An 11824-nucleotide genomic window follows, 5' to 3' on the forward strand; every position below is an offset into this window, starting at 1 on the left:
TGGGGTTACAGTGCTCTCTTTATTTTAGTCTAACACATATTTTTCAGTTTGTAACCCAAGAGTTATACCAATTCACAACGAGAAACTGAATCACTTCAGCACAACACAGCGGGAGGGAGGCTTTCTGATTATTTCATGCATCACAGTCATCATTCAAACAGCCAGTCATTCTAGATGCGGTGGCAGTCCTCTAGAGGAACAGGCAATGTAAGACTCAAAGTTCAGAGAGCAGGAGAAAGGGCAAAACAGAGAATCCAAGTGCTCTAACACATATGGGGAAAGTCATAAGAGGCCAGCTTTCCAGTCCCAACAAGAAAACACTGGATTCTGAAACAAGAATGGGGAAACAAAACTCAAAGTCCTTTTTCCAATGGTTTTCAAACTATCATATTTGGGACTTTTCCTTGAGAGAATTCTCTGATGGACACGAGGCATATTTTAATGCCCCCAAAGAGAATGAATTCATGTTCATGACCCTGTACAGTTATCCCCTGTGCAAACACAGCTTGACCTGACACTGCTGTATTTCCAAGGCAATTCCAAGGAGACAGAACACCAAATGCACACTCACAGGACAAAGGAAGATATTGTTGTGCGTTTTGCTGCTCTGCTCTGTTTTGGTGTGCTCTGCTGTGCCCCGGAAGGATCCAAACTCCAGTCAACTTTCACGCAGAGCTGGAATTGCCTGCACTGCAATGGCTGGATGGCACAAATTCACCCTTTCAGTGGGCAGCGGGAGTGAAGCATTGGCAGATGCACAGTGGTGGTACAGACAGACACACTGAGAAGAAAGTGTAACACACAGAGCCCACCCATCTCAGGCAGAGACATCCAAAAGCACCATGCTAATAGAACATCGTGACACAGTATTCAGAACGACCTTGCTCTCCCGGGAAAAGGGCTTTGCGTCACTTCAGGAGGTGTGAGATTTGTCTACACAACACTGCTAATGAGCTATAGCAAAGAATAAGAAGTCCAAGGTCTGTTTTGAAAGCAAGAGATAAAAGAGCATATTTGGGAGTCCATGATTAAAATCCATCAGAAATGATTGTTGCAGAGCTGAAATATACCACGGTCTGCAGAAATTAATCTGAGTGTCTTCTATTCCTTATTTGTTGTTTTGGAGTGGAAGACAAATTTTACTAAAAAAGGAATTTTAAGGATATTGACTAGGACAGTTGGGAAGACATTTGCCCTGGAGGAATCATTGCCCCTTCCTGCAGCCTGGATCCCCTCCTCCCAAGAGCCAAGAAGCCTCTGTCTGTGCAGACCCTGGGCTAGTTGAAGGAAAGAGCGTTGAACTGTCCTGCAGAGAGAGTCCCAGCACTGTCTGGGGCCATGTCCTCGGTGCTGACAGGGACACCGGGGAAATCCTGCTCCTCACGCGGGCCCTGGCCCACGGCGCAGCGCTGCGGGGGCAGGCTGGGCAGGATGGGCTTGAGGAATTTGAACTCGCTGTTGCCCGAGCCCGTTGTGAGGCTGAGCTCGTAGCAGTAGGCGCGGGGCAGGGTCCCTGCAGCGGCTGCATCGGCCAGGCCGCTCTGCAGGGTGTCGGCAGCATAAAGCACGTGGCCAGCCTTCAGCTCCTTGCTCCTGCACGCCTTGCGAGCCACCAAGACTGCGGTGGAGATGAGGAAGAGCAGGGAGACAAAGACCAAGGCAAGGATTAAATAGGCGGTCAGGGAGCCGCCCTGATCCTCGCTGGCCGGGCTGCTGTGCGGCAGGCGCACGTCCGACAAGTCCTTGAGCAGGAGAGCGCTCAGAGCTGCCGTGGCCGACAGCGGGGGCTTGCCGTTGTCCCTGACCAGCACAACGAGCTGCTGCCTCACGCTGTCCCTCTCCGTCACCGGCCTCCTCAGACGCACCTCCCCGCTCTGGGCGCCCACGGAAAACAGCCCCGGCTCGGTGGCCCTCAGCAGGTGGTACAAGAGCCAGGAGTTCTGGCCCGAGTCGGCGTCGACGGCCACCACTTTGCTGACGAGGTAGCCCGCCTCAGCCGACACGGGCACCAGCTCACTGGAGGCTGGGCCGCTCTCCTGCGCTGGGTAGAGCACCAGCGGGGCGTTGTCGTTCTCGTCCAGCACCACAAGGCGGACGGTGACGTTGGCTCTGAGCGGAGGAGAGCCCGCGTCAGAGGCACTGACCGTCACCTCGGTCTGCCGCAGGCGCTCGTAGTCCAGGGGCCGCAGCACAAACACGTGTCCCTTCTCCGAGTTCACAGAGATGCAGGAGCACGAGGGCCGCTCTGCGCCTGCCTCTGGTGCCAGGGAATAGGTCACCTTGGCGTTGAGCCCCACGTCGGCGTCTGCAGCACTCACGGCTCCAACAAACGCCATGGGCACGTTGTTCTCACGCACGTACATGGTGTAGGAGGTCTGGTTGAAGACGGGCGCGTTGTCATTGACATCCGAGATGTCCACGGTGAAGGTCTGCGTGCTTGTGAGAGGAGGCGAGCCCGCATCCGCTGCCGTGACACTGAGGACGTACCGAGGCGTCTCCTCGCGGTCCAGCGCGCTCACCGTCACCAGCTCATAGTAATTCTTATAGGCTGGCCGCAGCGAGAAGAAGAGCTGATCCTCCAGGGCACACGAGATCTTCCCGTTGGCACCGGAATCCCGGTCCCTGACCGTAAACAGGGCAACCACCGTGCCGGGCTCTGTGTTCTCGGGGAGGGGACTGCTGAACGAGCTGACCACCACCTCCGGGGCATTGTCATTCACATCCACCACCTCCACCAGCACCTTGCAGATTGCTGAAAGGCCCCCTCCATCTCTGGCCCTCACAATCAGCTCGTGACTTTGTGCTGCCTCGAAGTCCAGTGGTTTTGTGAGTTTAATTTCCCCAGTAATGGGATCAATCACAAATGCTGAATCACTCTGTCCCACTGCCTGGCTGAGTTGATAGGAGATGTCCCCATTAACTCCTGCATCTGAATCAGTTGCCAGCACAGTCAGAACCACAGAGCCCTCTGGCATGTTCTCCAGAACCTTCCCAAGATAACGATCTTGTGTGAAGATGGGAGCATTGTCATTTACATCTAGAATGGTAATAGAGATCTCGATGGCCCCACTCCTGGGAGGAGAGCCCCCATCCACAGCAATAACACTGAAAACCATCTCTGCCTGCTCCTCTCTGTCTAGTGCCTTTTCTAAAACAAGTTCAAGATATTTGTCACCACCAGTCCGGCTTCCATAGGAGATACTGAAATACTCGTTCTCTGGAGTAATACTGTACGCCTGGACTGTGTTGCTGCCAATATCAAGATCTAGAGCAACCTCCAGAGGGAAACGTGAACCAGGATCAGTCTTTTCCGTGATGTCAAAAGCGACTCGTTCCTCGGGGAAGAGGGGAGAATGATCATTGATGTCCTGCAGAGTCACCTCGACCCGAAAGAACTGCAGGGGGTTGTCGAGCAGCAGCTCGAAGGGGAGCATGCAGGTGGCGGACTGGGCGCACAGCTGCTCGCGGTCCAGCCTCCCCGCCACGACGAGGCGGCCGGAGGCGCGCTCTAAGGCGAAATGCTGCCGGCCGTCCTCCGAGAGCAGGCGGGCGCGGCGAGCCGAGAGCTGCGCCGGCGTCAGCCGCGCGTCCTCCGCCAGCTTGCCCACCAGGGAGCCGCTCGGCGCCTCCTCGGCTACGGAGTAGCGGATGGGCTCGGCGCGAGCGAGCGGCAGCGACACGAAAGCACAGAGACAAAGCACTTGCCTTGCGAGCGCCATGGCGCGGCGGCGGCGGCGGCGGCGGCCGGGGTCGGTGTCGGTGTGGCGGGTGTGCCGGGCGATTCCCCGCGGAAAGCGGCCAAGTGCGGGGCGGGCGCCTTCCCTCGCTGTCGGAGCTTCCGGCCGGCGGCCGTAACGCAGCCGGGGTGTCCCGGCAGCGGCTGACACGGGGCAGCGCTCGCTGCCGCAGCCGCTGCCACCTCCGCCCGGCTGCGCTGAGCTCTTCTAAACTGACCTGGCCTGGGATGGGCTGAGCCTGTCTGTGTGTCAGTCTGCGCTGCGCCGAGCCTGTCTGTCAGTCAGTCTGCGCTGCGCCGAGCCTGTCTGTCTGTCAGTGTGCGCTGCGCCGAGCCTGTCTGTCTGTCAGTCTGCGCTGCGCCGAGCCTGTCTGTCTGTCAGTGTGCGCTGCGCCGAGCCTGTCTGTCTGTCTGGCTGCGCTGGGCTCAGCTCGCTCGGGCTGCGCCGCTCCGGGCTCGGCCGCCTCCGCTGCCGCAGCCGCTCGGCGCCGCCTTGGCCGAGGGCACCACCCAGCGGTGCGCGCTGGGACTGCAGCCGCCGCCGCCAGCAGCCCGCGCTGCCGCTCGGCCCGGCCCGCGATCCCGAACGCACCGAGACAGCCGGGGCACGAACGGAACGCGGCGGCAACCAGGGCAGCCTGAGGCCGAGGCTCAGCTCACAACACCCAAGCAGGATTCCTTCCACGGCAGGAGAAACAGCACGGGCGATGTCGGAACCCAGGACATTCTTCTGACTGCTCAGGATGGCCCGAGCCCCTTCCAGGGGCCTCTGAGACCCTGCATGAAGCCGAAGCCAGCTGTGACTTAGATTTTGACCCATGGAACAAATGAGTAACTTTGTATGAGGAATTACAAGTCACAAAAGTTTAAGTCGCATAATAATTGTTGTCTTAGAGCAAAAAGTAGAATTTTGGGGATTCTTAGAATGGAGGTTTGGGGTCCCAAGATGGAGGGATTTGGGCGTGCCCTGTCCTTCTTCTTTCTTCTTTCTAACCTCAGTGATGTGAGCGATGTTGGCACTTTTAGATTGGTTCTCAGTAGAAACTGACTAACACAGGTGATAGGTATTGGAACATCAGTACAAACATAGTACCCGTAGTTTTCAGTATAAAAGACAACAGCAGCCCGGGAGGTGTGCCGTGTGCCTCTGGCTGACCTGCTGAACAGATCTCGGTGGGCCAGAGAAAGAATGTAAGAGATGAGAAATAATAAACAACCTTGAGAACTACAGTCGAAGAGTTGTGACTCCTTCTTTGACAGCTGGGCTGGGAAAAAAGACTTTCAAACGCATCTCGGGGTCATCCTGATAGGGGAGACTCCCAGAAGGGGATGAGCGATAGTGACGGCACAGGCATGCCAATGCACACTCTCCTGGCTGCATCACCCCACTCAGGAACTGTGCCCACACAACATTGCTTCAGACAAGGGACACAGTGAGAAAGTAAGTTGCACAATTTCGAAAAGTCTTGACAGGGCTTTCCCAGAAGGAATGTATCTACAAAGAATTCGGTCTCCACACAAGGACTCAGGGTGTTCGCTTTATTTCAGTCTAACACATATTTTCAGTTTCCCATCCCAGTGTTATTCCAATTTACAACATTGAACTGTATCACTCCAGCACATCACAGTGTGAGGGAGGCTTTCTGATTATTTCATGCATCACAGACATCACTTAAACAGCCAGTTATTCTAGGTGGGGTGGCAGTCCTTCTCTAGAGGAACACGCTCAGTACAGTGCTCAGTACATTTCAGAGGAGAAAGGCAAACATGGGAATGCAAATGCTGTGACACAAACACAGAAAATCATGTGGGGACAGCTTTCCAGGCCCATCAAGGAGCCTTGGTATTCAGGAACGACAAGGAAAAGACCAAACCCAAAGTCTTTTTTTCTAAAGTTCTTCTTGACTGCACCTTCCAATAATTCTGTTTTAGTATTTGTGGACTTTTTCCTTCCATGCATTAATTAACAATGAACGTGTTTCTACAGGTCTGTTGAGTCACAGTCTATGCTAACATTGTTTGTGCTGCTGTATTTCCAAGGCAATCATGAGGTGACAGAACTCCCAAGCCCTTCTTGTAGGCCAAAAGAAGATTTTGTTGTGCCTTTTGCAGCTCTGCTGTGAGCTAGATAAGGAAGATGGGACTGCTGTGGCTAAAGGGTCCATATCACCTCCTTCCCAGCCGGGCTGGAGCTGCCTCTGTTGCAATGGCTGGGTGGGAGCAACTCCCTGCTTCACCAGAGAGCACTACTGAAGCACCTGCAGATCTTCAATGTCTGCATGGAAAAATATGGTGACAAGAAAGCAAAGCACACAGAGCCCACACCTCAGAAAGAGATCCAGAACCCAGGGAAGAAAAGGCCTAATGCTCACATGATATTGTGACTCAGTATTTAAAAGATTCCTGGTTTTCCAGAGCTTGGAAGATTTTTTTTTGCATTTCAGTGAGGATATGATTCATTAGGCCAGCAGTGATACTGCCTTAAAGATCAGAACAAAAAGATCCCCTGGATTGTCAGGCAGCAAGAGAAAGCAGACCATAGGTTGAGGGCTAACCACACATAAAGCCTGTTAGAAAAGGCTGTAGAAAAGGTGAAACCCATTAAAAGCTAAGTAAGAAAACCTTGGGTTCTTTAATATCCTTCCTTGCTTTTTGGACTGGCAGACATTTACTTTGAAGAAAATTTTGGGAAGTCAGTTAAACCAATTGAAAGTCTCTATAGATGACCCATTGCCACGTGCTGCAGCCTGGATCCCCTCCTCCCAAGAGCCAAGAAGCCTCTGTCTGTGCAGACCCTGGGCTAGTTGAAGGAAAGAGCGTTGAACTGTCCTGCAGAGAGAGTGCCAGCACTGTCTGGGGCCATGTCCTCGGTGCTGACAGGGACACCGGGGAAATCCTGATCCTCACGCGGGCCCTGGCCCACGGCGCAGCGCTGCGGGGGCAGGCTGGGCAGGATGGGCTTGAGGAATTTGAACTCGCTGTTGCCCGAGCCCGTTGTGAGGCTGAGCTCGTAGCAGTAGGCGCGGGGGAGGGTCCCTGCAGCGGCTGCATCGGCCGGGCCGCTCTGCAAGGTGTCGGCAGCATAAAGCACGTGGCCAGCCTTCAGCTCCTTGCTCCTGCACGCCTTGCGAGCCACCAAGACTGCGGTGGAGATGAGGAAGAGCAGGGAGACAAAGACCAAGGCAAGGATTAAATAGGCGGTCAGGGAGCCGCCCTGATCCTCGCTGGCCGGGCTGCTGTGCGGCAGGCGCACGTCCGACAAGTCCTTGAGCAGGAGAGCGCTCAGAGCTGCCGTGGCCGACAGCGGGGGCTTGCCGTTGTCCCTGACCAGCACAACGAGCTGCTGCTTCACGCTGTCCCTCTCCGTCACCGGCCTCCTCAGACGCACCTCCCCGCTTTGGGCGCCCACGGAAAACAGCCCCGGCTCGGTGGCCCTCAGCAGGTGGTACGAGAGCCAGGAGTTCTGGCCCGAGTCGGCATCGACGGCCACCACTTTGCTGACGAGGTAGCCCGCCTCAGCCGACACGGGCACCAGCTCACTGGAGGCTGGGCCGCTCTCCTGCGCTGGGTAGAGCACCAGCGGGGCGTTGTCGTTCTCGTCCAGCACCACAAGGCGGACGGTGACGTTGGCTCTGAGCGGAGGAGAGCCCGCGTCAGAGGCACTGACCGTCACCTCGGTCTGCCGCAGGCGCTCGTAGTCCAGGGGCCGCAGCACAAACACGTGTCCCTTCTCCGAGTTCACAGAGATGCAGGAGCACGAGGGCCGCTCTGCGCCTGCCTCTGGTGCCAGGGAATAGGTCACCTTGGCGTTGAGCCCCACGTCGGCGTCTGCAGCACTCACGGCTCCAACAAACGCCGTGGGCACGTTGTTCTCACGCACGTACATGGTGTAGGAGGTCTGGTTGAAGACGGGCGCGTTGTCATTGACATCCGAGATGTCCACGGTGAAGCTCTGCGTGCTTGTGAGAGGAGGCGAGCCCGCATCCGCTGCCGTGACACTGAGGACGTACCGAGGCGTCTCCTCGCGGTCCAGCGCGCTCACCGTCACCAGCTCATAGTAATTCTTATAGGCTGGCCGCAGCGAGAAGAAGAGCTGATCCTCCAGGGCACAGGAGATCTTCCCGTTGGCACCGGAATCCCGGTCCCTGACCGTAAACAGGGCAACCACCGTGCCGGGCTCTGTGTTCTCGGGGAGGGGACTGCTGAACGAGCTGACCACCACCTCTGGGGCATTGTCATTCACATCCACCACCTCCACCAGCACCTTGCAGATTGCTGAAAGGCCCCCTCCATCTGTGGCTTTCACACTGAGCTCATGACTTTGTGCTGCCTCGAAGTCCAGAGGTTTTGTGAGTTTAATTTCCCCAGTCATGGGATCAATCACAAATGCTGAATCACTCGGTCCCACTGCCTGACTGAGTTGATAGGAGATGTCTCCATTAACTCCTGCATCCGGATCAGTTGCCATCACAGTCAGAACCACAGAGCCCTCTGGCATGTTCTCCAAAACCTTCCCAATATAACGATCTTGTGAGAATATAGGAGCATTGTCATTTGCATCTAGAATGGTAATAGAGATCTCGATGGTCCCACTCCTGGGAGGAGAGCCACCATCCACGGCAATAACACTGAAATCCATCTCTGCCTGCTCCTCTCTGTCTAGTGGCTTTTCTAAAACAAGTTCAAGATATTTGTCACCAGTAGTCCGACTTCCATAGGAGACACTGAAGTACTCGGTCTCTGGAGAGATGCTGTACGCCTGGACTGTGTTGCTGCCAATATCAAGGTCCCGAGCAACCTCCAGAGGGAAACGTGAACCCGAGTCGCTCGTCTCTGGAATCTTAAAAGTCACTCGTTCCTCGGGGAAGACGGGAGAATGATCATTGATGTCGTGCAGAGTCACCTCGACCCGAAAGAACTGCAGGGGGTTGTCGAGCAGCAGCTCGAAGGGGAGCATGCAGGTGGCGGACTGGGCGCACAGCTGCTCGCGGTCCAGCCTCCCCGCCACGACGAGGCGGCCGGAGGCGCGCTCTAAGGCGAAATGCTGCCGGCCGTCCTCCGAGAGCAGGCGGGCGCGGCGAGCCGAGAGCTGCGCCGGCGTCAGCCGCGCGTCCTCCGCCAGCTTGCCCACCAGGGAGCCGCTCGGCGCCTCCTCGGCTACGGAGTAGCGGATGGGCTCGGCGCGAGCGAGCGGCAGCGACACGAAAGCACAGAGACAAAGCACTTGCCTTGCGAGCGCCATGGCGCGGCGGCGGCGGCGGCCGGTGTCGGTGTCGGTGTCGGTGTCGGTGTCGGTGTGGCGGGTGTGCCGGGCGATTCCCCGCGGAAAGCGGCCAAGTGCGGGGCGGGCGCCTTCCCTCGCTGTCGGAGCTTCCGGCCGGCGGCCGTAACGCAGCCGGGGTGTCCCGGCAGCGGCTGACACGGGGCAGCGCTCGCTGCCGCAGCCGCTGCCACCTCCGCCCGGCTGCGCTGAGCTCTTCTAAGCTGAGCTGAGCTGGGCTGGGCTGAGTCGAGCCTGTCTGTCAGTCTGCGCTGGGCCGAGCCTGTGTGTCTGTCAGTCTGCGCTGCGCCGAGCCTGTCTGTCTGTCAGTGTGCGCTGCGCCGAGCCTGTCTGTCTGTCTGGCTGCGCTGGGCTCAGCTCGCTCGGGCTGCGCCGCTCCGGGCTCGGCCGCCTCCGCTGCCGCAGCCGCTCGGCGCCGCCTTGGCCGAGGGCACCACCCAGCGGTGCGCGCTGGGACTGCAGCCGCCGCCGCCCGCAGCCCGCGCTGCCGCTCGGCCCGGCCCGCGATCCCGAACGCACCGAGACAGCCGGGGCACGAACGGAACGCGGCGGCAACCAGGGCAGCCTGAGGCCGAGGCTCAGCTTACAACACCCAAGCAGGAGCAGAATTCCTTCCCCGGCAGGAGAAACAGCACGGGCGATGTCGGAACCCAGGACATTCTTCTGACTGCTCAGGATGGCCCGAGCCCCTTGCAGGGGCCTCTGAGATCCTGGCATGAATCCAAAGCCACCTGTGACTTAGATTTTGACCCATGGAACAAATGAGTAACTTTGTATGAGGGATTACAAGTCACAAAATTTAAGTCGCATAATAATTGTTGTCTTAGGGTGAAAAGTAGAATTTTAGGGATTCTTAGAATGGAGCTTTGGGGTCCCAAGATGGAGGGATTTGGGCATGCCCTGTCCTTCTTCTTTCTTCTTTCTAACCTCAGTGGTGTGGGTGATGTTGGCACTTTTAGATTGGTTCTCAGTAGAAAGTGACTAACACAGGTGATAGGTATTGGAACATCAGTACAAATATAGTACCCGTAGTTTTCAGTATAAAAGACAACAGCAGCCCGGGAGGTGTGCCGTGTGCCTCTGGCTGACCTGCTGAACAGATCTCGGTGGGCCAGAGAAAGAATGTAAGAGATGAGAAATAATAAACAACCTTGAGAACTACAGTCGAAGAGTTGTGACTCCTTCTTTGACAGCTGGGCTGGGAACAAAGACTTTCAAACGCATCTCGGGGTCAACCTGATAGGGGAGACTCCCAGAAGGGGATGAGCAATAGTGACGGCACAGGCATGCCAATGAACACTCTCCTGGCTGCATCACCCCACTCAGGAACTGTGCCCACACAACATTGCTTCAGACAAGGGACACAGTGAGAAAGTAAGCTGCACAATTTCGAAAAGTCTTGACAGGGCTTTCCCAGAAGGAATGTATCTACAAAGAATTCTGTCTCCACACAAGGACTCAGGGTGTTCGCTTTATTTCAGTCTAACACATTTTTTCAGTTTCTCCTCCCAGAGTTATTCCAATTTACAACATTAAACTGTATCACTTCAGCACATCACACTGTGAGGGAGGCTTTCTGATTATTTCATGCACCACAGTCATCATCCAAACAAGCAGTTATTCTGGATGGGGTGGCAGTCCTTCTCTAGAGGAGCAGGCTCAGTACAGTGCTCAGTACATTTCAGAGGAGAAAGGGCAAACATGGGAATGCAACAGCTCTGACACAAACACAGAAAATCATGCAAGGACAGCTTTCTAGTCTCATCAAGGAGCCTTGGGATTCAGGAAAAGCAACGAAAAGACCAAACTCAACGACTTTTTTTTTTTAAAGTTCTTATTACTAAGACCCTGAATGACAGATGAAGGACTCCAGGCGGCTCTTGAAAATGCAGTTTATTTTATCCAAGATGTTACAGCAGCCCAGGGTCGTGGCTAACAGAGCCTGTGCCTACAGCTGTCATCTGCAGCTGCAGACAAGCCTGAAGACTGTTTAATTTTGGTTACAAAGCATTATTAACTTTTCTTTGTTGAGCATCTTAATACATAAGAACCAATCTATACCTTAATTTTTACCTATAGCCTATCATAACTACTGTAATTACCATACTCATGTTACTAATCTCCAATCACTAAAAGTTCGTATGTCACAGTTGAAGCTAGAAGATGATTTTCAGTTCTCTTGCAGTGGGAAATTCTGAGACCTTTTTTCTACTTGCAACATTGGTTCGTCTGTTTGCCTGTGCTATCTTTCTGCTGGGTAAAAACATCTTCTGTTTGAGGTGGGTTTGTCCTTTGCTGTAAGGTATAAAAACCCCTTCTAACTAACATACTCTTTGCCTTCTTAGTTATCCGGTAAGACTGGATCAGCAATGCTTTTCTTCTATATCAAAAGTTGCTTCCATTTCTCCAGATTCCACATTCAAAAATCTTTCTGCCAAGCATGCATATCTGTGAGACTTTCTTGTCAAAACTTCTTCCTTCACCACACTTCTTGAGTCCACCGTCCAATAATTGGGATTTAGTAGTTGTGAATTTTTGTTTCAATGCATCCAATGACGATGAGCATGTTTCTACAGCTCTGTTCAGTTCCAGTCCAGCCTAACACTGTTTGTGCTGCTGTATTTCCAAGGCAATCCTGAGGTAACAGAACACCCAAGCCCTTCATGTACGCCAAAAGGTGATTTTGTTGTGCACTTTGCTGCCCTGCTCTGAGCTGGATAAGGGAGATGAGACTGCTGTTGCTAAAGGGTCAAAGTGCCTCCTTCCCTGCTCAGCTGGCACTGCCTGCGCTGCAATGGCTGGCTGGG

General features: G+C 54.8%; 2 protein-coding genes across 2 annotated transcripts; both read right to left on the minus strand.

The window, feature by feature from the left end:
- Positions 1–1187: 1187 nt before the first annotated feature.
- LOC119706708 (protocadherin beta-15-like) lies at positions 1188–4271 on the minus strand. Its single transcript, XM_038150644.1, has one exon. It carries the CDS (start codon positions 3717–3719, stop codon positions 1278–1280), a length of 2442 nt encoding a protein of 813 aa, XP_038006572.1. The 5' UTR covers positions 3720–4271; the 3' UTR covers positions 1188–1277.
- Positions 4272–6335: 2064 nt separating this feature from the next.
- On the minus strand, positions 6336–9215 carry LOC119706705 (protocadherin beta-15-like). The gene has a single exon (XM_038150640.1). It carries the CDS (start codon positions 8976–8978, stop codon positions 6537–6539), a length of 2442 nt encoding a protein of 813 aa, XP_038006568.1. The 5' UTR covers positions 8979–9215; the 3' UTR covers positions 6336–6536.
- Between the last annotated feature and the right edge of the window lie 2609 nt (positions 9216–11824).

Source organism: Motacilla alba, chromosome 13 (genome assembly GCF_015832195.1).
Source record: "Motacilla alba alba isolate MOTALB_02 chromosome 13, Motacilla_alba_V1.0_pri, whole genome shotgun sequence".
NCBI lineage: Eukaryota > Metazoa > Chordata > Aves > Passeriformes > Motacillidae > Motacilla > Motacilla alba.